Source organism: Globicephala melas, chromosome 2 (assembly GCF_963455315.2).
Source record: "Globicephala melas chromosome 2, mGloMel1.2, whole genome shotgun sequence".
Classification (NCBI taxonomy): Eukaryota; Metazoa; Chordata; class Mammalia; order Artiodactyla; family Delphinidae; genus Globicephala; species Globicephala melas.
The window spans coordinates 51151189-51179023 of NC_083315.2; the positions used below are offsets into that span (position 1 = coordinate 51151189).

A 27835-nucleotide genomic window follows, 5' to 3' on the forward strand; every position below is an offset into this window, starting at 1 on the left:
TAATTTAAAATTTTTTTAACTTATAAAACTCTTCATTGATCATCATTGGAGGCTCCTAGGGAACAAACCTATTATTTTGAAAACTAGTCTATACAGAAAGAATCAAGGTTTTATTCTGCCTTTCCTATGTGAACTGTGCCCCATGGTAGCTAGCAAAAGAGATGATAGGAGGAAGTTTTTCTTTTTAGAGTAAATGAAGCTAATAAATGAAGAAGAAATGCTAGAATTAGAATGTCAGCATTTTGTAATCTCTATTGAAATAATGGATGTAGGCAGTTATCATTAATGATCACAAAAGGAGCGAGAACCAGACATTGTGTGCCTCTCAATAGAAATACACAACCCCAATGAGGAAGTATTCTTGCCTAAAAATTCAGATGAAATCTAATCAAGACTCCAGATCGGGGACAGGGGAATGAGGTAGATGAAACCCTGGGATGCAGGAACTCCACAGGACACCTCCCAGTGTCTTCATCACATGACCTGCTAGGGGAGAAAGAGAAAGAGGGAAGGAAAACCTATCAAAAGACTGAGACATAAAAATCAGTGGAAATGTGGGCTTTCTTTCACTGCTGATTCAAGCAAACTGAAAACAATAATGAGAGAGTTGGGGAAGTTTGAATACTGGATATTCATATTAAGGAATTATTTTCTCTTAAGGTGGGGTCATGCATTGTGGTTAGGTTTCTAATCATCTTTTTTTTCTAATCATCCTTTAGAGATAAATGCAGAAACATTATACATAAAAGATGATTTGGGGGATTTGCTTCATAAGAATCTGGGGAGAGAAAAAAAATGGATGGGGGCAGAGATGAACTGACATGGCCATACGGTGATAATTACTGAAGCTGGGTGATGGGCACATGCTCTGTGATATGCACACTGTGAAAAAGAAGAAATGAGGGAGAGATTGATAGGTGGGGCCTGGGCCCTCTGGTTTGAATGACAGCACATGGTTTTCAAACTCCTTTATGGGCACAGCATCCCGATATCACAATGCTTTTGGTGGAATGTCACAATCTCAGAAGACCAGGAAATATAGGCATATTGCCTATCATGAAAATAAAGCCCTCTTACTATTAAAGAGTATAAATGTACACATAAAATAAATTGAAATGCTCACCAGTGTATATAAAAATAAACCCAATTTTCCCGTCAATATTTATTTCCTCAACAGACTCTGTAAAATCTTTTAAACAAATAGAGAAATTTTTAAATTATTAATCTTTTTATTTCAGGGATTTTTACAAATCAGTGGGAAAAAATACTAAAATCCAATAGTAAATAGGCAAGGAACATAAGTATCCTTTGAAAAAGGTACACAGAGAACAATGAACATATTTTTTAACAATTGAACTTACTGGTAATCAAAGAAATATAAATTCAATCTGCAAGATAACTTTTTTTTCTTGCTCATCATGTTGGCTAACTTTTTTTTCAAAGATAATAATGGATGCTACTGAGGGTGGGTCATACCTTACTGGTGAGCATCTAAATTTGCACATCTGTCTGAAAACCAATTTGTCAGTATGTCTTAAATGGCTTCGAGATACTTATACCCTTTGACCTAGTAATTGCCAGTCTAGGAACCTTTCCCAAGGTTGCAGGGATGTTGGGGTGCTCAGTGCTGCTTCTGGCATGGACCCTGCTCCACCCCACCGCCCAGCAATACTTTCTTCACCTTCTCAGTCTTACAGACTCACCCAGGTTATTGGAGACAATACTGCTCAGAGCTGTAAAAGCTTATCTCCAGAGGGAAGGGGAAGCCTCTCTCTGTGACTTGGGAGGGTTTTAAAAGCTCACCCCCAGCCTGAAGAAGGGGCAAGCTCACTGGAGGGTGAGGGGAAGAAATTATGGCCAGAAGCACAAAGGGCTGTGAGCCTGGGAAGTGAGAGTGGAGAGGGAAATGAGACCGAGACCATTCTGAATTAAGGAAGGGAAGTGGGTGAGAAGAAAGCGGGGACATGCAGAAAACAGGATACACATGACAAAATTCTTGTTGGATGGAATAGGGGTGTGTTATCCTTTAAGTTTCTCTATATTTTTAATTTTTTCCAAGTTAAATGTAAAGTTATTTATAATATCCTAGTTTTATTTTTTCAATGCATAGAAAAAAGACTGGAGAAAAAGGGGGGAATATAACTTTGAAGAAAGTTTTCATTTGCGGATTTTTCACTCATCTCTCATCATCTGCGAATACACGTTATCAGTCAACAATGGCAAGGGTTTCCAAACTTTGATGGCAGAAAAATGTTACATTAAGAACTGCTATCCACTCACTTGACTTATTCCCTTGGACTGGGGAAAAGATCTGTGTGGCCTGGGTGAATAATCGACCCCTGCCCCAGCTGCAGTCTTCCCTCCAGGCAGTGAGCATGCTGGATGCCTATCAAGGATGGTGGGGAGATGGCGATGCTGGGGAACATGGTGGGGCGGGTGAGTGAAGGGCCACTCTCATAAACAACAGCTTGTTAGTTCTCAGAGCACTTATGTTGGGGGCCCGTTTTGAGACCCCCAGTCTACTCTGAAGTTCCCCCATCTGTCTCTGGTTGACCTGAGGTACTCTGCTGTGTGTGTGTGGCGGGGGCGCAGGGGGGGAGACATGGCCAGTGGGAGGGCAGGGAGCGGCCTTAGTGCAGGTACAGCCAGCCCCCTGGTGTCCCTTCATGCTGTGGGCAACTTTTTGAGCCCTCAAAAGTCACAGAAAGAGGAGGGTCTTTCTTCTGCTTGGGAATGGCCTTTCTCTGCCCAAATGTTCAAGCATTACCAGGCAGGCAGAACCAGGCTCTTCCCCAGACATGAACAGTCCTTGAGTCTCTTAAAACATGCGAAATTGGACCCTGGGCTGGAAGGGGTGGACAAGGCCCACAGCTGATGTCCTCCTCCAAGGCTGCTACAGGCCAGGCCAGGGAGAGGGAGGCCTGAGCTGACTGCACAGTTGTTGCTGATTGTAGGAACTACACGGTGGTGAACGCGGAGAAGGGCCTCCTGGAAGTGCAGCGCGTGAGCTGTGCGGGCATGAAGCTGAGCTGCCAGCTCAAGGTCCAGAACTCTCTGTGGACGGCCACTGAGGTAACCACCCCCCTGCAGGGCTCTCATCGAGGTGGGCGACACCAGCCCCTGGGGGGTCCCATTTAGCAACTAAATATGCAGGACACCCAGGTACATTTGAATTTCAGATTTAACCCCAGCCCACAACTGTGAGACCCCAGAGCAATGCCAGCAGCCCTGTGAACAAGCAGCATATCTGGGATTCAGCTAAGTGTCAAGTGCAGAATCCCGGCAAGAGGAGAACCCCAGCAGGTTGGCGAAGTGACTGGGTTTCTTATAACATTACCTGTCTACACAGCAAATCCACTCAGCTCTGAGGCCTCGTGCCTTCATGTAAAAAGTTCAGCAGAAGGCGCAAGGAACTGTCTTCTGAGAACTCCAGAGAGGAGTGCCCCAAAACAAATGCTCTGAAGCTACTGGGTGGGGGTGTATGAACTGGTGCAGGCTTTCCAGATGGCAAGTATGGTTCAAATATGCATCAGAAATCTCAAAAATATTTGTACCATGTAAGCCTCTGCAATTTTAGCTTTAAGAGTTTGTTCTAAGGAAAAAACCAAGACACGCACACACACTCAGACTAGATAGGTGTATAAGAATGCTCATTCCAGTATAATTCATAGTAGTAAAGACTTGAACAGAATAAACATCTGACAACAGATGAGCCAAATTCTGAGCGATAGACATGCATCATACCCTCACAGACCAGGTGGACAGGGCCTCTGCCTGCACTGATCATCCTGGGAGAAGAAAAGTGTGGAAACAGCATAGAAGTGTGGTCCCACTGTTGGGAACACGCACACACACAAATACCCACGGAAAACTGAAAGTCTGGGCCCCAAATCCCAAAAGTGGCTTTCTCTGGGTATTGGAGTATGGGCGATTTTGTTTTTCTTCAGTATATTCTGTAGTTTTCCAAGTTTTTACAAAGAACAGAAATATGAAAACAACCAACCAGAAAGCCTCAATAAGTTACTTTCCAAGGCGTAAAGGGCCTTCTGAGACGGAGTGCACCCTAGGAACCGGCAGGCCTGTTGCAGCCCAGCTCTCATGTTTTTTTTGTTTGGTTTTCTTTGGTTTATTAAGTCTTTATTGAATTTGTTACAATATTGCTTCTGTTTTATGTTTTGGTTTTTTGGCCGTGAGGCATGTGGGATCTTAGCTCCCTGACCAGGGATCGAATCCACACCCCCTGCGTTGGAAGGCAAAGTCTTAACCACTGGACCGCCAGGGAAGTCCCCCGGCTCTCATGTTGACTGTCTCCTCCGCAGGACCAGAAGATCTACATCTACAGCCTCAAGGGCATGTGTCCCTTGAACACGCCCCAACGGGCTTTGGACACCCCAGCCATTGTCACCTGCTTCTTGGCGGTGCCTGTTATAAAAAAGGTGAGGTAAGGGGGAGGTGGTGCCTAGGTCTCTGATTCTCCCTTCCCCATTCCATTGGGCGGGTGGGGAGGGAGCAGAGCCATGCTCTTCTGGATCACCAAGCCTAGGTCACAGTCAGCCTTAGAGAGACAGGAGATCGGGGCCATCATTAGTGGACTAAGTGGAAGGCTTGCATTCTGCATGCATATGCCACAGCCCCAGTTCAGGTGAGATGCTTTTCTGGTGCAACTGGTGTCAAGGAGCAGTTGCATGTGTGCCCTTCCCCTTCTGAGAGCAGGGACCTCAGGAGCCTGGCCCAGCACCTCCCACAGCCACTTGGTCACCGGGCCCTGGCAGGCTGCCACCCCTGTCAGACAGCCAGCTCCCCTCCCCCTTCAGCTCTGCCTCCTCTGGAGTGCTCAGCCTCAGTCCCAGAACTCAGTCCCTCTTTGTCCAGCATGGCCCTGAAGACTCAACACCTCAACTTCTAGCCCCTGCCTTTCTCAAATGAGTCTGCGAGTGGTGCCCTCCCCAGCCCTGGGCCCCGGCAGGGCTGCTGATCCTCAGGATCAGACCCAGCCCACAGGGCCGGCCAGGGCTCACCCCCCGCTGCCCCCTCACACCCCTCCCCACCCAGCACCACACTCTGAGCAGGCCCTTCCCTCCAGAATTGACCCTGCCGCTCAACACCTCTTCCTCTTCATTTCTGAAGATCAAGCGCCATGACCACCCCCCCAAGAAGCTGCCCCTACCCTCGCCCCAGCTCCTCAGTGGCGTCCCCAAGGCTTCTCTGGCCTCCAGAACCCCTTTGTGGGCCCTGAGGCCCCTGTTTGTGCAGCTCCCTGCTCGAAGGGTCATTATTGGTGAGGCTTCGTTAAAACATGTCGGCTATTATCATCTGATTCCAGTTCTCCCACCTGCAAAATGGGTGTAAAAGAGATTGAGAGGAGGATCTCTGGGCATAACGTACCCAAATCTCTGGGCCAGCGCACTGAGTAAATTTGAGCATTATTACTACTTCCTGACAATCGTGAAATATATGCACTCTCCTCTCCACCCCTCTACAGTTTCATTTCTTAAGAAACTGAGATCAGGGACTTCCCTGGTGGCTCAGTGGTTTAGAATCCGCCTGCCAATGCAGGGGACAGAGGTTCGATCCCTGGGCCAGGAAGATCCCACATGCCGCACACAGAGCAACTAAGCCCGTATGCCACAACTACTGAGCCTGTGTGCCACAACTACTGAAGCCCCCGCACCTAGAGCCCATGCTCCGCAACAAGAGAAGCCACTGCAATGAGAAGCCCGCACACCACAACAAAGAGTAGCCCCCGCTCGCCACAACTAGAGAAAGCCGCACGCAGCAACGAAGACCCAACACAGCCAAAAATAAATAAATAAATTTATTTATTTAAAAAAATAGAAACTGAAATCAACCTTAGAGTCATTTTTGACTGTGGCCCCACGGGCAACTGGGGAGCTCGGGACCTGGTTGCACTGAAGCACAGAACTCAACACAAAGTGTTATTTAAAGCCATGGCTGGCCAGAGCCCCAAGCCAGGGCACCACCACCCACTCGACCGGCTGGAATAAAGCTGGCTCTGTGCAGAGCCTCCCTGCCAGTCTGCCCCTCAGAGGCCATGCTGCCCTGTGGCCATGGATGACAGACCCCTGCATTCTTGCACGCACACATCCACACCCATCTGGGATGTGGGACTCACCGCCTGGCTGGGGCCCAGAGCCGGGACTGATAGAGACCTTGCTCCTATTTGCTTTGGCTGTTTTCTTTCCTTGAATCCTGAAGGTGGATTTCAGTAAGCTAGAGGCTGGTTCACTCATCACCTTGGATAGCCCAACTTCCCAGCTCCCAACAAGGGGGCTTTCTGCTGCTCACCCTCCCTGGCACAAGGCCCACGTCTCTGCTGTCTCCCAGCTCTGGCTTTGTTCTCCTGAACTCTTCCTGGCCACCCCCCAACCCCACCCAGGCATCTAGGCTGCTAAGCTGCTCTCCATTCCCAGCTCCGCACGGATGCTCCGAGGAGGCCTGGGCTGGGCCCAGCATTCAGCACAGTCTCTGCAACTTTGGCCTCTGCCTGATGACCTCTGGTGGTTGTAGAAGAGCACATGCTTCATTGTGGGGGCAGGAGACACCCCAAGACCCCATCATTGCCTAAACCACAGGCATTTCAGAGTAGATGTGGTAAGCGGGGAATGTGGCATAGTGGCCAAAAAGTGCCTCCACAAGAGGGTTGAATTTGGAAGTGATTTCTTCAAGAATTAGTTCAGCAGCATGTGTTGTGACTTGAGCATAAAACTGGGGGGAGTCACAGAGGTGACTGGGACTCAGCCCTTCCCTGTGCAGGCCAGTGCCGGGGGCAGTGGTGGGCACGCAGACCCAGGCCTGCTCTTACGGAGCACCCGGCTTGTGGGGCAGCAGGCAGGAGGCCAAGAGCAGACCCATAGGGTGTCCACAACTGCTGTCACCTTAAGGAGCAGATTTCAGGGGAAGGAGGGCGCCACACCCTGCCTCAGAAGGAGGCCCTGGTGACCTGAAGGAGAAGGCAGCTCCCTCCTGCTGGCATTGCAAGAAGCCCAGGTTGGGCTTCCCTGGTGGCGCAGTGGTTGAGAGTCCACCTGCCGATGCAGGGGACGCGGGTTCACGCCCCGGTCCGGGAAGATCCCACATGCCGCAGAGTAGCTGGGCCCGTGAGCCATAGCCGCTGAGCCTGCGCATCCGGAGCCTGTGTTCCGCAACGGGAGAGGCCCGCGTACCGCAAAAAAAAAAAAAGAAACCCAGGAAGAAAAGCTGTGTGGTCCAGGCAACATGTGCCCCTTGCTTGGGTGCCATGGACCTTTTTCCTGCTGCTCACAGGAGGGGGGATGAGTGTGGCTTTTCTGGGCCTGAGCTGCACCTCCTTTGGGAGCGTACCCAGAAGCTCCCGCTGGCAGCCGCTGCCTTTTTAGGAGCTGGCTTCTCCAGGAAGTGCTGGTAGAAAGCGCATGCCCACCTAGAGTACGTGCAGAGATGAGTCTTGCACCGACTGTTTCTGTCCCGGGTGCGCGAGACGCAAGGGCATCAAGCATCCCTGTCTTCTCCCCGCAGAATTCCTACCTGGTGCTGGCAGGCCTGGCTGATGGGCTTGTGGCGGTGTTTCCCATGGTGCACGGCACCCCAGACCACAGCTGCTCCTACCTGTGCTCACACACAGCCAACAGGTCCAAGTTCAGCATCCCAGATGAAGACGCGAGGCAGAATCCCTACCCCGTGAAGGCCATGGAGGTGGTCAACAGTGGATCCGAGGTCTGGTATAGCAACGGGCCGGGCCTGCTGGTCATCGACTGCGTGGCCCTGGAGATCAGCAGGCGGCTGGAGCCCTACTCAGCCCCTTCGGTGGTCACGTCAGTCGTGTGCGGCTCTGAGTGCCATGGGGAGGAGGTCGTCTGGTGCCTGGACGACAGGGCCAACTGCTTGGTGATGTACCACTCCGCCACCTACCAGCTGTGCGCCCGATACTTCTGCGGGGACCCCAGCCCCCTCAGGGACGTGTTTCCTGTGCACCCAATGGGCCTGGAGCCCCTGGACTGCTCCACAGCCAGCCCGAAGGAGCCCAAGAAGGACTGCATTGCAGACATGAGCATCATGTACAGTGAGGAGCTGGGCACGCAGATCCTGACCCACCAGGACTCGCTGACCGACTACTGCTCTATGTCCTCCTACTCCTCGTCTCCACCCCTCCAGGTGCCCACATCCCTTGCAAGCCTACCCTGCTCCCCCGCAAGCTCTTCCAGCTTGCCTTTCTCCACTGACTGCGAGGACACCAGCAGGCTGCTCGAGCCCACCACGGGCTCTGACAGGTCTGAGCATGACCTGAGCCCCGTGGATGGCGAGGCGTTCAGCCAGCACCTGCAGGCTGTGAAGATCCTTGCCGTGAAAGATGTCATCTGGGTCCCCAGGTAGGTTTCCCAACAGGGAGTACCATCCTGCACCACCCACTGCTCTTGCTTTGGGGGCAGAGTGAGGGGAACCTTAAGGTACTGTCAAGATCCATCAGGAGCTATTCCCTCTCTTCTGGAACTGGAGGGAATCTCTTTAGCAAATCTAAGAAGGGCTGCACGAAAGCCCATCAGCCCTCCAGAGAACTCAGGGCACCACAAAGGAGAGCCACGGTCAGGTTTCCTACTGGGAAAGGCCTCCTCGCCCTGCTCCGGGGCCCTCTCGGTAACTCAATCCATTTGCAGAAGCTGTGTTTGTTCCCGTGCCTTTCTGCACACCAGCTCTGTTTCCCTTGGAGAGTACAGCCCTAGACAAACGGTTCCCCTTCTGGGTTTTGGTTTCTTAGGCGTGGTGGAGATGTTATCGTCATTGGCTTGGAGAAGGATGCAGGAACCCAGCGGGGCCGAGTCATCGCTGTCTTGAAAGCCCGAGAGCTGACTCCGCACGGGTAAGACTGAGGGCAGCTCCTAGAGAACCCAGGGTGTGGCATAGGGAATCGAGGTCTCACTGCCACCTCCCTGCATGATGGCCACCACCCTTCTGTCCTCCACCAATAAACATGGTGTCCACCACTGTGGCCATAGACGGAGGACAAACAGGCAGCTCCTAGGCGATCAGCAAATACCAGCTGAACCGGCCATCACCCACTGGTCATGGATGCCTGTTTTTGGGGTGCCCAGAGCACCTGTGGACCAACTGCCCTGCCTGGGGTATGCCTCCAAGCTCAGCTGCAGTTGAAATGGGGATCCAGTTGATTCCCCGTCCCTCCTGCCAAACAAGAGAGCCCTTCCTGAGGTGCCTCTCCTCCCATACAGCACTAGGTGAAGCCACACAGCCAGACCACACCAACCTTTGCCATGCCTACCCTCGCCATGCCCATTCCCAGGCTCAGCTGTACCCATCTGCTGGGGGTCCCACCAGGAGGCAGGCCAGACTCCATTGTGAGGGTCATGCTGGGCAGGACAGCCTGTCCAGACACAGTCTGCCTGAATATAGAGATGGGAGGCTGGTGCCAGCCAGTGTTGGAGTCGTCAGGCAGCTGGCAATGTCCACACCCCCCACTTTGCTGAGTCCCACGTGGTTAATCTCCCTTATGGAGAAATCGCATTCAGCCTGTTTTCCCCAGAGTAGGATGATGACAGAGGAAATGTCTATGGCACCCGGGCCAGTGACCCTTGCCCTGCAAGTGATACTGGAGACAAGACCTGGGTTTGCTGCTGAGCACCAGCTGAGTTTGTGAGCGGCAGTAGTTCCCAGATCGCAGGTCAGGCTTCCAGGGAAGCAGGCAGGTCTGTAGAGCCCGGTCTGTTGACCTCAGAGTGCCCACCATTAGTTCCCCTGAATTTTCTCCTGGTGTTGTTTTTCCTATTTGCCCCCCAAAGACAGGTTTACCAAGAGCCAGGCACACTCACTGTAGGGAGTAAGCAGCCCAGGCAGCCAGCAAAAGGGAGGCCAGCTTTTTGAGATGCACCTGAGACGTTTATTCCCTTGGCAAATAGCTACCAAGTGCCCGAGACATGCAAGGCCTGAGGAAGTGGAGGCCCCTGCACGTTCCAGTTTACATGCTGGCCTCAGTGCCAGGCAGGGCACACGGCAGTGTGTGCTCGGAGGTGGGACACACAGCCCCGCGGAGGCCCAGAAGGAAACTTGCAGTGTATGCCCGGATCATGCAAAACAATCCACAGGCTCAAAAAAAATGTACATAGTTAGGACTTGTTGGTACAGGTTTTTTGCCTAATATATTGCCCTGTATTTCTTAAGTATGTGGAAACTTAGAAAGGGAGAAGAATCATGCCTGGGCTGGGTGGCAAGGAAATTGAGTTAAAGCTTAAAATCTGTCATGGACCATTGATGAGCAAGAATTATTAGGTAGAATTGATAATTCTGTCCTCCCTCAGCATCTGCAGGGGATTGTTTCCAGGACCTCTGCAGATACAAAAATCCGAGGATGCTCAAGTCCTTATATGTAAAATGACACAGTACAGTCAGCCCTCCGTATCTGAGGATGCCAAACCTGTGGACACAGAGGACTGACCATTTTTTCTGGGCTCTTTGGGGTCTGAGGTGCATTAGGGAGGATACCTGCTCTGAGGTGAACCTGAAATGATGCCCTAGGCCCCTTTTTAGGCTTTAGAAAGACTGCCCACAGGCTGGACCACAGAGAGAGAAGCAGTGTGTCCCAGCACATTGGTGGTGCCAGGCTGGGGTGCACAGATGCCCCCTTAACCAGGCTGTGTCCTCCGAAAAGGTGCAGGGTGAGGGTCACAGCCCCGACCAAGTGGGTACCCCTGTGGGTTTTCTCAGACCCCCTCTCTCTGCAGGGTGCTTGTGGATGCTGCCGTAGTGGCAAAGGACACAGTTGTGTGCGGCTTTGAGAACGAAAAGCTGGAGTGGTGCCTGGCTGTCTGGAGGGGCTGGGGCACCCGGGAGTTTGACATTTTCTACCAGTCCTATGAGGAGCTGGGCCGGCTGGAGAATTGCATGCGGAAGAGAAGGTAATTCCTGTGAAATGAGCATTTCTCGGACCTGGACAGCATGGGCCAGCAGCCTGACCTCTCCACCTGCAGCCTGCAGCCCTCTAAAGACCCAGGAGGCAGACTGGGTTCTCCTCTGAACCACTTGCTGCTAAGAAGTGCTGAGAAGTTCCCACCCCGCCCAGGTTGGGGGGGTTGAGGGTTCTCCTATCCTAGGGCTGAGTTCCCTGGATACCCCCATCCCCCCAATGCTGGTTTTACAGCCCAAGGGAAGATGGTGGGGTCTGATTGGACCAAAGTCCACCTGCCTCTTCCATCCACTCTCAGGGCTGGGCTGGGTCACACGAAGTGGGGCTGGGCCTTGCTGGCATAATGGGCCTCCCCACTTTCACCCCCAGGTCTGGGGTGGAATTACACTAGGGGCTCTCAGTTGGGGAGCAGTTCGGGGCAGGGAGGGAGGAGGGCTGTGACCCCTGCCCCTTCCCCCGGTGGCTCACAGGCTCTCAGCACATTTCTCAAGCTCCTGAGTCCCCGGGGCCCAGGGCCCCGCTCAGGCAGGCTGAGATCAGATGTCCCCGCTTGGGAAAGTCTCTGTGTGAAAAGCCTTAGAAGGACCCCAGCGAGGAGCACTGCCCAATCTGGGGAATGAATGAGTTTCTTTAAGTGACAGGGCTGGAAAGCCAAGAGCCAACACAGGGCCGAGAGCACCAACTCAGCCTTTACATTCCTCTCCTGTCGACAGAAGGCAGAGAGACTCAATCATCAGGACTCGAGAAAGGGCCTGTGTTTACAGCTTTGTGAAATAAATTTGGATGCAGCTGGAGCATAAACCCTGTTTGCACATAATAATCTTGTTTATCACTTTAACAAGTTAAGTCATATCTCAATGGTTAGGACTCTGTGAAATCACATCGTATGAGGCTTATATCAAATTATGTATTTACTACGCAACACATACAGCAGAGTAAAAAAGTGAAATTGTTAACAGGGTGATGTATGGGTATGATGGCAAGAACTTTCATAAATTGCGCACACACTTGCATGTACGTACCTATGCACAAATGTTCACATCGTTATCAAGAGTAACCATTTGAGGCTGCTAAACCCAGAACAGGAGTGTGAATGTGAGATCATTCTCCAGTACAAGCTGTTGACCTTTTTCTAAAATTAAATTATAAAAATCAAACAAGATTTTGCTTGTGTATGTGGGCAAATGTGATTCCTTTCATCTCAAGAGTGAAGTCATGGCTTTCTGTCTGTAGAGTACATGTAATAACAGCGCAGACTCTTCCCACCCAGGCCCACTCACTGCCCCGGTGGAAGGGGCAGCCCCTCCTTGGCCCATGGCAAGGCTGCCCCTAAGCAGTTTCTGTGGGCAGAGATGGGCTGTGGTCTCCCCACTTCCTTTTAGTGGCCTCAGGGGGACTAAGGGTCTGAGCCTCCCCATGTCACAGCCATTGGCCCCTCAGCAGTTTCTTGGAGGTCACCACTCCCCCTTTCTTCTCATCTTCGCACCCGATAGCTGCCTAGTTAACTTCTCAAATGCAAACTGGGTCCTACGCCTCCTCTGCCCCAAACCTGTGGTTCACATCCTCCGCAGCCAGACTGCTCTGAGACACTCAGGGCCCCACGATCGGGCCCCAGCCTGCCTTTCCACACTCGCCCAGCCCCAGGACTAGCACAAGCTGCAGTGAGTGAGGGCAGGAGCTCAGCTCGTGGCCTCTCAGAGCCAGCTGAGGGGGCTTCTTCACGAACTTAGAAACCATACGGAAATGGTCCATGAACTTGAATACCTAAAACTTAGACACTTAAGTGGAAAAATTACCACAAACTCAAAAGGTGGACAATCAGGAAAAATATATTTGTAACAAAAATGAGAGACAAATAGTTGGTTTATCTTTTAAATGAAGAGTTTGTACCTATCGATGAAAAAGAGAAAACGTGAGAGGAAAACAGGTAGAGGATATAACACTCAACCTCACCCAACAGTAAGATGATAGTCATGGAGACAAAAATAAAATGCTATTTATGGCCCTCATGTTGGCATCCACATGGAGCTCTGAGGGCACCAGGCAGAAGGACCAGCACCCGCAGAGGCCCTGTGGTGGGATGAGCTGCTCTGCTGGAGGGCAGGTGAGAAGTGGATGTGGCTGGAGCATTTGGTGGGAAGGGAGATTGCGGGGAGGGCGGACAAGGCATAGCATCAGAGGCGTGGGTACCCATCGAAGCAACTGGGGTATTAGCAGGGGTATTCGATGATCTATTTTTTTATTTTTATTTTTTAATTAATTAATTAATATATATATATATTTTTTTGGCTGCACTGGGTCTTTTTTGCTGCAGGCGAGCTTTCTCTATTTGCAGCAAGCGGGGATTACTTACTCTTTGTTGCGGTCCGCGGGCTTCTCATTGCCGTGGCTTCTCTTGTCATAGAGCACAGGCTCTAGGGCATGCAGTCTTCAGTAGTTGTGGTGCGCGGGCTTCAGTAGTTGTGGCTCACAGGCCCTAGAGCGCAAGCTCAGTAGTTGTGGCACACGGGCTTAGTTGCTCCACGGTATATGGGATTTTCCCCGACCATGGATTGAACCCGTGTCCCCTTCACTGGCAGGCAGATTCTCAGCCACTGCGCCACCAGGGAAGTCCCTGATCTAACTGTCTTTAAAAATCACTTTGGCTGCTGAGTGGAGGATGGACTAAAGGGGAGGCACTCTACAATGGGGCCGCTCCTTCAAGGGCATTTGGGCTGTCTCTACCTAAATTTCAAACACACATACCCCAAGACCTTACCTTAGCAGTCCCACTAAATATTTGATCCTTAACTTCTGTGAAAATGTTCCAAGATATAGAACAAGGATGTCACTGCAACATTGCTTATAATGGTCCCAAACAAGTGACAGCCTAAACCTCTATCAGGAGGGAAGTTGTATAATACCTGTATCTCCAATAGTGCCATACTCTGCAGCCTTTCAGAGACGGGGCAGTGCTAATGGTGCTGGTCTGACGTGTCCTCTGAGGTATAATAAATGCGTTGTTTTTATAAAAAGCAACTTGAAGTACAGTGTGTATAGAGTTACTACTTGCATTAAAAAAAAAAAAAAGTTGTACAGCTATATGTGCATGCACAGGGAAAATATCCTTGAGGATGCCCAGGAATCAGGTAGACATTTGTTGCCCCTGGGGAGGAGAACTGAGGAGTAAGCCCTTTATTTTTACTTTATACCTTCCTCGGCACTGTTTGAATTGTAAAATAGCCTTCTTAGGAAGGCTAAGCCAGGCTGGACCCAGGAAGGGCACACCTTGGCTTTGGTGTCAAGAGGTAATGGGAAGCCCCCTTATGTCCCCTCTCCTCCGTGGAGGCACCTGATCCCATCGAGGGGGTCAGGTTCCAGGGGCAGGGCCAACAGTCTGTCATGTCCTTCTGACCCCGGGGCCATGGCTGAACCAGAACTCACCCTGGCTGTCTTGCGGATGCAGGCAGAGTTCTGGGCTGAGGGCCGGGCAGAGGGACAGGCATGATGGGCTGGGGGCAGTTGACCAAGATCAGTGGGCTCTGACCCCATTCCACTCTTGCCAAGAGCACATCCAGCCCAGTTGCAGGTCAGACTCCTCCCCTAGCGGAGGGCAGCCCAGCCTCTTCCTGCCCTGCACCTGGGAAGCAGCAGCCTTTCTGATGACTGGTTACCAGCTGCACCACCACCACCTTCCAGCACCACCGATTGCTCAGACCTGCAGAGTCTCTGCAAGGACCCTGCCTCGTGGCAGGGGGGCGGGGGGAGCACACCAGACCCCACCTCCCTACACAGCGCCTTCGAGGCTGGGAGTACATCCTCGAATCCTGCAAAAAGCATTCAGTGAGCCCCAAAGGGGATGCGAGGTGACACGCAAACTCCCCCAAGGCTCAGGAAAACCAGGAAACATGGAAATCCTGCCCTGGAAGGATCCACATCTTCCAGCATGTCAGGGCCTGGGGCCTCAAGTTCTCTGCATCCCTTAGTACCTGACACTGTTTCCCACCCTTTGCAGAATGGAGCAGTCAAAGGGAAATGGAGGGGGTGTATTAGTTATAACAGCACTTGGAGAATCACAGAAACTGCTCACTGCACCCACTTCTGCTCAGTAACAGACCCTGCTTTTGTTGGTGCATCAGCTCCCAGCCTCCCTTACAGGGAGCGGTGGCCCTGGGACTGAGCTCAGCCAGGGACAGTGTGGAGATGCCTGAGTAGGGCTTGGGGAAGGTCCATCAAAGGGCTGACTCATCAGGAGCCTCTTTGACCCTGCCCCTGCCTCCCTGGTCCTTGCTGGAGCAAGAGGGCAGGGCTCCCCTGGGGGTGCAGGGAGGGCCTGGGAGAGTGATAGAGAGGCAGCCCTCCACGCCAGCCCTGGCTGCCTCCCTTCAGGCTCCTTGTCACCTCCTAGACAAGGAAAGTACTTTCTTGTTTAAGAAAATATTTTCCAGCTCTCTGTTACTAGGAGCCAAATGCAATTCATAAACTTTCAGGTACATTTTCCACTAGCCGAAACACAGCCCTGAGACCTAACAGGTAATGACCTGGAGCTGGTCCTAACAAGCATCTGTTCAACTTTGGGCAGAGGGACCTGAGCAACAAGGGACTGGAACATTCTGTGGCCAGACAAGCCTGAGAGCTTACTTCTGCATCGTGAGCGTTGGGTATGGCCTGTAGATCTTGTCCCTGGAGCAACCACAGTTACAGAGGTGGGTCTGGGGCTTCATCCTAGTTGTCCAAACGCCAAAACTAAGGCTGTGGCATCCTGCAAGTTTAAACCTTCTACCCCAGGCAAGCTACCCCTCCCCTGTGGCTCTGTTTCCTACTCCGTGACATGGCCATGACAGGTCTTACCCTCCGTCAGGTTTGGTTCGGGACCAAGAGAGATAAGTATGTGACAGTCCAGCCCCACTCCTGACCTAGGGCCAAGACTCCCTCCCTGCCCCCCAGTCATGATTACCATGTCCCCTACCTGGGATGGGTACCCAGGACCCTCACCCAGGGGGACACAAAAGTCCTCTCTGCGAACTGCTTAAGGGAAACACAAGTGGTTCTGTTCCTGTGAAACAGCCCAACTTTAAGAATAAATCTGTTTTTTTCTGAAGTATCAAGAAGACTTCTCCTAACACCTTTATTTGAGAATTGAGTTAAGGTGTAACACACATCACAATAGATGAAAGCTGGTGTATGGATGTTAAGAAGGCAATAGGAGGGCTTCCCTGGTGGCACAGTGGTTGAGAGTCCGCCTGCCGATGCAGGGGACATGGGTTCATGCCCCACTCCGGGAAGATCCCACATGCCGCGGAGCGGCTGGGCCCGTGAGCCATGGCTGCTGAGCCTGCGCGTCCGGAGCCTGTGCTCCGCAACGGGAGAGGCCACAACACTGAGAGGCCCACGTACCGCAAAAAAAAAAAAAAAAGAAGGCAATAGGAATGTTTAGGAGTCCTGTTGGGAGCACATACTTTAAAAAATGAAATAGGAGTAATGAATAGGCACACAAATAAAATAAAATAAATTTCCACTTTGCCATCCATGGTCTGTGTCATCCTCAAGGCAATCACCAATGCTCCCCAATCTTCTGGGCCTGTGATCTGGCTGCATCTTGCACCCCCAGCCTTCAGGAGAGACCGTGTGACTAGTTCTGGCAAACAGGGCATGGGGTGAGTGGAAGGAGTGCCCATCACCTGGTGTGAGAGCACTGCATTATCTGTGTGAGACCCTCCAGGGTGCTCCCCACTCTGTCTCCAGGACCTGCAGCTATAGTTGGTCGTTGTTCAATCAGCCTGAGTCCTGGAGAGGTGACTCAGAGTGCCCCAACACCCCGCCATGGACACAGAGCAAGAGCAAGAAGTGAACCTTGTGGTTTGTTACCCAAGTTCACCTGGCCATCCTGCTTGATACAGGATGCCGACGTCCCATGCCCACCCCCCCCAGCAAACTCATACGTGGGTATCACGCCCTTGGCACCAGGCTCCACGGTGCTGTCCACTCTGCCTTGCTGTCTTCCCCAGACTGAGAGCTTCTCGAGAAAAGGGACAGGCAGGAGAGGTCTAAATGGGCAAAAAAGGCTCATCCTAAAAGAAAGGTAAGGCATGGGGGAACAGCACAATAATTTGTGAAACTGGGAACATCCATGTGATATCACAGCCTTCAGCTGTGAGACCAAGAGTTGGGACACTTGGTTGCCTTGAGAGGTGAGTCAGATAGCTAGGATGGGCTTTTTAAATCATGAGTGTTACTTATTTAAAAAGTAAATCAAAACTAGTATATAAAATCGTCAAAAACATTTTGGAGCTCTGTCATTAAAAGTGACTTATATAGTAGCCCTTTCATACATCACCATTCTCACATACGCCTCTAGCTCTTAGATCTGGACCTACTGCACTTCTCCACCAAAATGAAGCAGGGCTCTTTGGAAGGCAGCTGATTCCATGTCTGCACACACTCACACACATACGCACAGACACACAAACACATGAACATACAAACACACACACAAAAGCATACACACACTATTTAAATAGAATGGACTTGAGGCAAGCTGGATATCCAAGGATTTCAGGGGTAGTATTCAAAGGACAAAGGGGTCCACCTTAAAGGGAGGGGCTCACTCAGGCTGAGTTGTGGTGATATGTTAACTAGTTAACTGAATAGTACGTGTTAGGGAAGCATTGACCAAAACCACCCACCTTGACCAGGCACAGTGATAACCACTTGCGTCAGCTGTCTTGCAACAGGAGGTCCTGATAAGGAACATGGTGCTGCCACCAAAAACCAGGAGAATATGGGAGGGGCTGAAAGGAGGAAGGAGATACCAGTCCATATGTCCTACCAATCTCCCAGAATCCTTCTTTCTGGAATCCATCTTGGCTGAGATGTGAGCGCCACCAGGAAGAACCCTGAGTCAGACTGTGGGCCAAGCAAAATGGCAAGAGACAACCCAGAAACTAACCCCATTACCATAAAACCTGAGACTGTGAGCCACATGGCAGATTAGTTCTCCTGGGTTTCCTTACCCTGCTGCTCTCTGCCCAGGCACCCCTTCCCAATAAAGTCTTTTGCTTTGTCAGCACATGTCTCCTCGGACAATTCATTTCCGAGTGTTAGACAAGAGCCCACTCTTGGGCCCCGGAAGGGGTCCCACTTCCTGCAACACAAGTTGTAAAAAGTTGGAATGATACTGTTACTAAGTCCAAGCTTGCTCTGCTCACCACACGACAAGCCAACAAGTCGGAGATGAGCTGTTGAGGCAAGGAAGACAACTTTATTTGGAAAGCTGGCAGACTAAGAAGATGGTGGGCTAGGGTCCCCAAAAACCATCTTATCAGGGTCTGGATGCCAGTTTCTTTTATAGAATCAGAGAGCGAGAGGCAGTGGGGAAGTAAAGTAAAAAGGGCCATCAGCCTTGCGAAACATCTCCTGGGGGGACCAGCCTCAGTGAAGGGATGTGTTAATTTCTTCTTTCTTGCAGCCATTCACAGGTGGGCAGGATCAGATTGTCTCCCTGTGAGCTGAACAGAGGCACTTTAACATTCTGGCAGAGGGGCAGGCTTCCCTGAGGCAGGGTATGATTATAATAACAAAAGCAACGAAAAGCAAAGTTAAAGTCAAAGAAACAGATCCAACATGGAGTCCGATTTAGCTCTTCCCAGTTACAATTCCCCACTGTCAATATCCATTCCACAATCTTGTAGGATAAGGGGCAATGACCACTCTTAGCTACTTCCTGCTGTGTAGCGGCAGTGATGGGTGATCGTGGAATGGAATTCATCAGCGCTGGGCAGGGGATAATTCTTAGAATTTTTAGTAAATAGTACAATTCTCAATTATTTGGACCTGATGCTGTGCTATTCAGTAGAACAGGATTAAACAAGTAGATGGACCCATCCTTCTCCATCTATAAGGAAATTGCAATCTCAACACATCCTTTTTGAAGAGCAACCTTTAGTCTTCTAAGGGTTCACAAACCCACTGCTCTCCAAGCCTCTCAGGAGTTGGGTCGTCTTCTGATGATGGTGGTGCAGCTTTAATCCAAATATGATGAATCCAAGGTTTTATCCCAGCCAATTTGACAGATTAATGCATGGTGAGTAATACCACATGTGGTCCTGTCCACCTTGCAGTCAGCTGGTGCTCAGGCCCTTGTTCTCTCCAGGTTTTAAGGAGGACTCGATCTCTGGGTCAGAAAGGATGCAAAGCTACCTCAGTTGGATAGGCAGATCTGCTGGAAGCAAACTCATGAACAGAGGTTAGTATAGTGCCCAAAGTTTTAACATAATTAGCAACAGCTATGTCTTTCAGAGCATTTACAGATTCCCCTGCCCGGGCAGACACCTAGAATGGCCTACCATACAATATTTCATAGGGGCTTAATTTAACCCTGCTTCTGGAAGCCACTCTGATCCATAACAGGGTAACTGGCAATGCCTTATCCTAAGTTATATTAGCCTCTTGACATATGTCAGCAATGCTCCTTTTCAACGTATGATTCATTTTCTCAGATTTTCCTGTTGATTGTGGTCTCCAGGATGAATGTAACTTCCTATTAATTTGCAGTGCTTTAGCCACTTATTGGGTTATGCTAGAGACAAAAGCAGGTCCATTATCACTCTGGAGGGTGTTAGGTAGTCCAAACTGGGGAATAATTTCCTTAAGGAGGACTTTAACCACTTGGGAGGCTTTTTCTGTCTGGGTGGGATATGCTTCCACCCATCCTGAAAAAGTGTCCACACACACCAACAGGTATCTGAAGTTTCCCTCAATTTAAGGTATTTGAGTAAAGTCTATTTGCCAGTCCTCTGTGAGGCAGGTCGCTCTGTGCTGGGGCCCCATCTGGGGAGGTCTGACAACAGTTTTAGGGTTATTTTTAGAACAAATCATACAATTCCGAGTGACTCGCTGGATGGTCTTTTGTAGGTGAGTTCCCATTATATAATTTTAAATCCATTGCAGGTGGCATCTCTCCCATAATGGGTACTGTCATGAATGTGCTTCAGCACAGTGTCCAAGAGGGCCTCAGGAATCAAAACAGTTCCTAGTGCATTACATTTCCAGCCAGGTGAGTTACGGTCAAGAGTGAAACCCCACTCCTTGGCCCTCTCCTGTTCTTTTCTGAATACACTGGCTGATATTTTGACAAGTCAATCTGCGGAAGAAGTGACCCTATCATGGCTTGATAATTACCTTTCTTTGCTGCTTTCTTTGCAGCTTGGTCAGCTAACCAGGTGCCCTTTATCGTGTGAGTCTCACCCTTCTGGTGGCCTGGGCAGTGCATTACGGCCACTTGTGAGGGATTATGGACTGCTTCTAATAGTGACAGGATTTCAGAAGCATGTTTTGTACCTTTATTGTTTGAAGTGAGAAGCCTCCTTCCTTTCCAGATCGCCCCCTGAGCATGCACCACAGAAAATGCATAGCGGGAGTCTGTATATATTTACTCGCTTCCCTTTAGCGAGGAGCAGGGCTCTTGTCAGAGCAATGATTTCTGCCTTCTGAGCTGAGCTCCCCGGGGGCAGGGCTTTTGCTTCAACAATCCTTTTAAGTGTTACCACCTGGCTTGTGGTTATATACCCGTCATGTCGCCTACCTTTGTCCATGAAGCTGCTTCCATCGGTGAACAATTCCATATCTGGCTCAGACAAGGGTAGGTCCATTAAGTCTGGTCTGCTAGAGTACACTAGCTCAATGACGTGTAGGCAGTCATGCTCTGGGGATTGTGCAGCATCAATCAGGAGCAATGTGGCTGGATTTAGGGCTGAAGTGACTTGAAGTCTTACGTTGGGATTGTCCAGGAGAACGGCTTGGTACTTTCCCATTCTCCCAAAAGTCAGCCAATAGGCCCCTTTCTGTTCCAGCAAAGAAAGGACATGGTGAGGAACATACACAGTGGTGGGTTGCCCTAGGGTAAACTTCTCAGCTTCCTGAAATCTGTCACAAGTAGCTGCTACAGCTTGAAGGCCAGGAGGCCACCCCTTAATAGTCTGTTCTAGTTGTTTTGAGAAGTAAGCAACAGGTCGGGGGATGTTCCTCAGAGTTTGAATTAACACCCCAAAGCTTATGCCTTGTCTCTCATGTACATACAGTTTGAAAGGTTTCTTTAAGTCTGGTAGTCCCAAAGCCAGGGCTGAGACTAACTTCGTTTTTGTCGTTTCAAAGGCTGTTTGGCACTCTTTAGTCCAAGTAAGGGGCTCAAGATCATGTCCCTTCAGTGCCTCATAGAGGGGCTTTACGATGAGCCCATTGCTTGGGATCCAAATCCGACAGAACCCTGCCATTCCCAGAAAGCCTCTCAGTTGTCTGTGGGTCTTGGATGCTCCTAAGCCTGCAATTGCCTGCTTTCTGTCAGGCAAAAGATCCTGCTGTCCTTGAGAGAGGACAAAGCCCAGATACGTGACTTGCTGTTTGCATATCCGGGCCTTTTTCTGGGAGACCTTATATCCACAATTAGCCAAATAGTTCAGGGTTCTGATAGTATTTTGTAGACATTTATCGTATGTAGGGCTCACTATGTGCAAGTCGTCCACATATTGGAGCAAGAGTCCTTCGTCCAATATTAAGTCTCTAAGGTCTCTAGACAACGTCTCCCCAAACAAGGTAGGGGAATTCTTAACTCCTTGAGTCAGGACTGTCCAACAATGCTGTTGGACTACCTGCGTTTCTGGGTCTTGCCATTCAACAGCAAATAGCTGCTGTGATTCTTCTACAATAAGAATGCAGAAAAAAGCATCTTTCAAGTCCAAGACTGAGAACCAGCCGTATTCTCCCAGAATAGTTGTGAGCAGAGTGTATGGATTAGGCAGTACAGGGTGTAAGTCTTGGACTACTTCATTAATAGCCCTCAAGTCTTGGACAAAGCGATACTCTGCTGAGTTTGGCTTTTTGACCGGAAAGATAAGGGTGTTATATGGGGACCTGCAAGGTCTAATCAGTCCTGTTTTCAAAAACTTCTCCAGGATTGGCTGAATTCCCTTTTTTTTTTTTTTTTTTGCGGTACGCGGGCCTCTCACTGTTGTGGCCTCTCCGGTTGCGGAGCACGGGCTCCGGACGCGCAGGCTCAGCGGCCATGGCTCACAGGCCTAGCCGCTCCGCAGCATGTGGGATCTTCCCGGACTGGGGCACGAACCCGTGTCCCCTGCATCGGCAGGCAGACTCCCAACCACTGCGCCACCAGGGAAGCCCTGAATTCCCTTTTGAGCCTTTTGTTTCAAAGGATATTGTTTTAGATTAGGTGTTTTTGGCCTTCCCCGGAGTGCCATCAGCCCACACTTCCAGCCTTACCTTTTCGTAGACCTCTGTGGGAAAAAGCCCTGTCTCCTTCTCTGGGGTTTCCATGAGTACCATTTGTAGGCTTAAAGTGTGCTCCGGTGGGACCCTGATGTCAAGCTGTTCTGGCGAAAAGGTTACTTGAGTGTTTAATTTACAAAGGAGATCTTGTCGCAGAAGGGGAATTGGACACTCTGGCATATATAAGAAGCTATGTCCCCCAGTTGGCATTCTAGAGCTTATAGAAACAAATGGTTCTCTACTTCTCCAGAAACTCCCATGACCAAGATAGACTGAGATGTTTTCTGTGCCACCTTGGTGTTTACCACAGAATATGTGACACCCATATCTATTAGAAAGTCAATCAACTTGTTCCCCACTGTCAATGTTACCCAGGGGTCTTGTGGGGAAATTAGAATCAGACGCCTCAGGTCCAAGGACCTCTTCATTCATTATCAGATTGCTCCTCTCTTTCTACCATATGAGAGGCTCCTGTCTTCTATTATTCTTTCATCAAGGGCATTTTCTTTTCCAATGCCCTTCCTCCTTGCAGTAAGCACATTGCTCCTTCCCCAGTGGTGTCTTACCTTCCTTTAGGTTACTCACCTTCTGGGAATTCAATGCTGCTGCCAGAAAAGGTACATTCCGTTTTGCATCTTCTTGCTTTTGTCATTGTTCCCTGTTGTTGAATACTTTAAAAGCAACATCTACTAATTGAGAAGGGTTCATTCCAAATACACCATCTAACTTCTGTAATTTTTTCCTAATATCTGGGGTGCTTTGCCCAATGAAAGTCATACATTCTCAGGGGTCTCGGGGTCTGCATCCATGTAGCGCTTATAAGCTTGATAAATCCTTTCCAGGAACTCTGATAGATCCTCATTTGGCTTTTGTTTTATCTCCTGAATCTTGTTTAAGCTCTTTTGTCTAGATACCCCCTTTTGAAGACCCACTAAAACACATCCCCTGTAGTGTTCTAGAAGTGGCATGCCCCCATTATTAGGATCCCAGTGAGGCTCAGCAATAGGGACTGCCAAATTTGCTTCTGGCGTTCCATTTGGATCCACTAAATGGAGCTGGTGCACTTCCTCTCTACCATCCTCCTTTCATCCTCAGTAGTCATTATATTCATAAGAGTGTGAATGTCTGCCCAAGTGGGCTGGTAAGTGGCAAATATTGAGGTGAAAAGTTCAGCCATATGGAGTGGGTCCTCTCAGTAAGCAGGGTTATGGTTTTTCCAGTTAAGCAAATCCTAAGTCGGGAATGGATTCTGCATCCATAGGAGCCCAGCTGGCTGGCCATTTGCATTACAGACTCCTACAGGGTATCAGCGCAAGGGAAATTGCCTTGCTGCGGAAGTTGCTCTCAGTCCAAATTGGGTGCCCTGTCGGGTCTTAGATGGTGATACTAAACCAGGTCCCTCTGCCACCGGGGTTACCATAGAAACTGCTATTCAATCCCCATGAGTGGGGGAAGCAAGAGGTAGTGAAAGGGGTGAATATGTTGGCGCCATAGGGTGGGGCAGTTGGAACAACTGCCAGTGCATGCAGCCTGCTCGGCCAGTGGGGTAGCTGGATGGGCCACAGCGGGTGTTTAAGCACTGGAATAATATGTCCCCACTCTCGTTTCCCCCCCCTTCCCCTTGTAGAACAGGTTCTCCCTTGGGTTTCCTTTCAGACCGTTGTACCATAAGGTGGCAGTCCTCTGACTCCTTCTTCCTGATGCAATAGCATAAATGCTTCTACATATGGAATCTGACCTCTTTTCCCTGCTCTTTTGCAAAACACTTCTAACTGCCAGATCGTATGATAATTGAGTGAGCCATTCAGGGGCCCGTCGTTCTTCTGATCCTAACATATATTGGGTCCATACCCTATTACAATAGTATATCATGTCTTTCTTAGTCATAGGCTCATAGCTATGTTTTGCCCATTTATCTAATATATGCCCCAAAGGGCTATCCTTCAGGATAGATGGAGTATTTCCCTTTTTGATAAGTTTGATAACACCAAAACATGAAAGACGCAGACAAATTCCAACACAAAAAGCACAAACAAATTCTAGCATCAATGCACACAAAACCAAAAGAAAACCAAGACCAAAACCGACGAACTAGTTCCCAGTGAACCAGTTCCCAAAATCAGGTAGAGTCCAACAACAATTCCCCTCTCCAACAGGGTACCCCGACCAAACTGGCTTGTCCCGTAAAGGAAAAGCCCAAATTGAGGGGGGAATATGTTCCCAGTGTGCACGCCAGAGCGACTTACCGTCCAAAATCAAACTGAGTCCGACGACTCCTAGAAGTTTGTTGGTTCCTTGCTTCAACTGCCAAGCGCTGGGGTAGCTGGTGTCGCTTCAGGGTACTTTGAAGTGAAGATCCTCAGGACAAATGGACCTGGCAGCTGCTAGGGTCTTGCCCCAATATTCCTTGACTGGGGCCAGCTAGCCATGAGCCACAAGGCTCCTGACTGGCTAAGCCAAATTTGTTACCGAGTCCATGCTTGCTCTGCTTGCCGCACGACAGGCCAGTAAATCAGAGACAAGGTGTTGAGGCAAAGAAGACGACTTTATTCAGAAAGCCAGCAGTCTGAGAGATGGAGGGCTAGGGCCCCCAAAAACCATCTTATCAGGGTCTGGATGCCAGTTTCTTTTACAGAATCAGAGAGGGAGAGGCAGTGGGGAAGTAAAGTAAAAAGGGCCATCAGTCTAGCAAAACATCTCCCGGAAGGACCAGCCTCAGTGAGGGGATGTGTTAATTTCTTCTTTCTGGCAGCCATTCACAGGTGGGCAGGGTCAGATTGTCTCCCTGTGAGCTGAAGAGAGGCACTTTAGTTTAACATTCTGCCAGAAGCAGCAGGGTTCCCTGAGGCACGCCATTACGTATGATTATAATAACAAAAGCAACGAAAAGCAAAGGTTAAAGTCAAAGAAACAGATCCAACATGGAGTCCAATTTAGCTCTTCCCTGTTACAATACCAAAAAAAGAAGTTATTTACAGCATGTAAATTGTAGCTGTAATTTAAAAGATAAGTATAATTTATGAGCACTTTTAAAGACAAGTATTATATAAACCGGTATTGGCTCCTTCTAGTAAGTGTAGAATATTAGCTTGTAAAACATTTTTTTGAGCGGCAGCGGCGGCTGCAGCAGCGGGGTCTGCGGGCGGTCGGGGCTCCGGCCGGGGCGGCGGCACCATCTTGTGCCCGGGGCCGGTGGGGAGGCCGGGGAGGGGGCCCCGGGGGTCGCAGGAACGGCTTGGAGTCTGAGGAACTGGAGCCTGAGGAGCTGCTGCTAGAGCCCGAGCCTGAAGAGGAGCCGCCCGGCCCTGTGCCCCCCGCCCCGGGAGCTCCGGGCCCTGGGCCTGGCTCGGGAGCCCCCGGCAGCCAGGAGGAGGAGGAGGAGGAGCCGGGACTGGTCGAGGGTGACCCGGGGGACGGCACCACTGAGGACCTGGAGCTGGAAGCGATCAAAGCTGGAGTCAGGGAGAGGGAGGAAGAAGCTGAGAAGCTAAAGGAGCTACAGAACGAGGTAGAGAAGAAGATGAATATGAGTCCACCTCCAGGCAATGCTGGCCCAGTGATCATGTCCATTGAGGAGAAGATGGAGGCTGATGCCCGTTCCATCTATGTTGGCAATGTGGACTATGGTGCAACAGCAGAAGAGCTGGAAGCACACTTTAATGGCTGTGGTTCAGTCAACCGTGTTACTATACTATGTGACTAATTTAGTGGCCATCCCAAAGGGTTTGCATATATAGAGTTCTCAGACAAAGAGTCAGTGAGGACTTCCTTGGCCTTAGATGAGTCCTTATTTAGAGGAAGACAAATCAAGGTGATCCCAAAACGAACCAACAGACCAGGCATCAGCACAACAGACTGGAGGTTTCCCGCGAGCCCGATACTGTGCCCAGACCACCAACTACAACAGTTCCCGCTCTCGATTCTACATTGGTTTTAACAGCAGGCCCCAGGGTCGTGTCTACAGGGGCCGGGCTAGAGCAACATCATGGTATTCCCCCCACTAAAAAAAGTGTGTATTAGGAGGAGAGAGAGGAAAAAAAGAGGAAAGAAGGAGAAAAAAAAAAAAGAATTAAAAGAAAAGAAAAAACAGAAGATGACCTTGATGGAAAAAAATATTAAAAAAAGATATACTGTGGAAGGGGGGAGAATCCCATAACTAACTGCTGAGGAGGGACCTGCTTTGGGGAGTAAGGGAAGGCCCAGGGAGTGGGGCAGGGGGCTGCTCATTCACTCTGGGGATTTGCCATGGACACGTCTCAACCGCGCAAGCTGCTCCCCCTGTTTCCCTGTCCCCCTTTGCTCCCTTGCGGGCTGCTCAAGGGTAGGTGGGCATGGGTGGTAGGAGGGGTTTTTTTACCCAGGGCTCTGCAAGGACACCAAACTGTTCTGCTTGTTACCTTCCCTCCATCTTCTCCCTAGCTTTCACAGTCCCCTCCTGCCTGTTCCTGTCCTGCCAGGTCTACCACCCACCCCACCCCTCTTTTCTGGCTCCCTGCCCCTCCAGATTGCCTGGTGATCTATTTTGTTTCCTTTTGTGTTTCTTTTTCTGTTTTGAGTGTCTTTCTTTGCAGGTTTCTGTAGCCGGAAGATCTCTGATCTGCTCCCGGCAGCTCCAGTGTAAATTCCCCTTTCCCCTGGGGAAATGCACTACCTTGTTTTGGGGGATTTGGGGGTGTTTTTTGTTTTTCAGTTTTTTGTTTTGTTTTCCTTTACCTTTTTTTCCCTTTTATTTGGAGGGAATGGGAGGAAGTGGGGACAGGGAGGTGGGAGGTGGATTTTGTTTATTTTTTTAGCTCATTTCCAGGGGGTGGGAGTTTTTATTTAATATGTGTCATGAATAAAGTTGTTTTTGAAAATAAAAAATAATAATAATAAAAAACATTTTTTAAATCTGTGTAAGAGGAAAACACAAACTCAGGAAAAGTCATCTTGAAAGGAGATGACTATTGCCCTTGATGACCAGCTAGAAACAGGGTCTGCCGTGAGTGGTGGGCAGATCCAAGAGGAGAGGGGCCTGCACTCTCACCCTTCTGCCTGGAAAGGAACCTCAAGTTGTCCTTTCTGGAAGATGTGAACAAGATGTGTTTCTCATGATGCTAGCAGAGCAGATCATCATAGCCTGTGGGTGGGACAAATGGCAGTTAAAGAATGCCTCACTTTGGGAGGTGGACTACAAAAAACACAAAGCTTCATGAAAAGCTTGAGCTTGAAATGTCCTACAGATTCAGTGAGCAAACGCTTCATGAAGCTTGTGCAGTCACCTTGGGAGGAGCTGCCAGAAGCCCTGCCCAAGGGAATTATCCACAGCCCAGGTCCTCCATTATCAGCATCTGAGATCTTTTCTCACTGGGGTCTGGAAATAGCATCCTGTGATGTGATTTATAATAAGAAATGTGTATTTAATCTTTGTCTCAGTTTCTGGCACAGAGTTCCTAAAACCCTTGGAATTTCCTATGTGATAAGAGGGATAAAGGTGTCTTTTTTAATGTTAATGAGTGACCTTTGGATGCACCTAAGGGTAGGGACTGGTTGCCAGGAGAACCAACCATGTGATCGATGTGATTAGAGAGTTGGAATTTTCAGTCCCACCTCCTGACCTACAGGGAGGGGAGAAGGGCTACAGTTTGAATTAATCAGGAATGACCCATGATTTAATCAATCATACCT

General features: G+C 49.8%; 1 protein-coding gene and 1 pseudogene across 1 annotated transcript in view; both read left to right on the forward strand.

The window, feature by feature from the left end:
* Positions 1–12063, forward strand: part of LRRK1 (leucine rich repeat kinase 1) — a 122734-nt gene extending 110671 nt beyond the window's left edge. The window contains exons 30-34 of the mRNA XM_030873103.2: positions 2955–3072; positions 4320–4436; positions 7516–8366; positions 8753–8854; positions 10728–12063. Coding sequence (XP_030728963.1) covers positions 2955–3072; positions 4320–4436; positions 7516–8366; positions 8753–8854; positions 10728–10905 — 1366 coding nt within the window. The 3' untranslated portion in view covers positions 10906–12063. The remainder of the gene's footprint in view (positions 1–2954; positions 3073–4319; positions 4437–7515; positions 8367–8752; positions 8855–10727) is intronic.
* A 9328-nt stretch (positions 12064–21391) lies between these two features.
* Positions 21392–26187, forward strand: LOC115861943 (polyadenylate-binding protein 2 pseudogene; annotated as a pseudogene).
* Positions 26188–27835: the final 1648 nt, after the last annotated feature.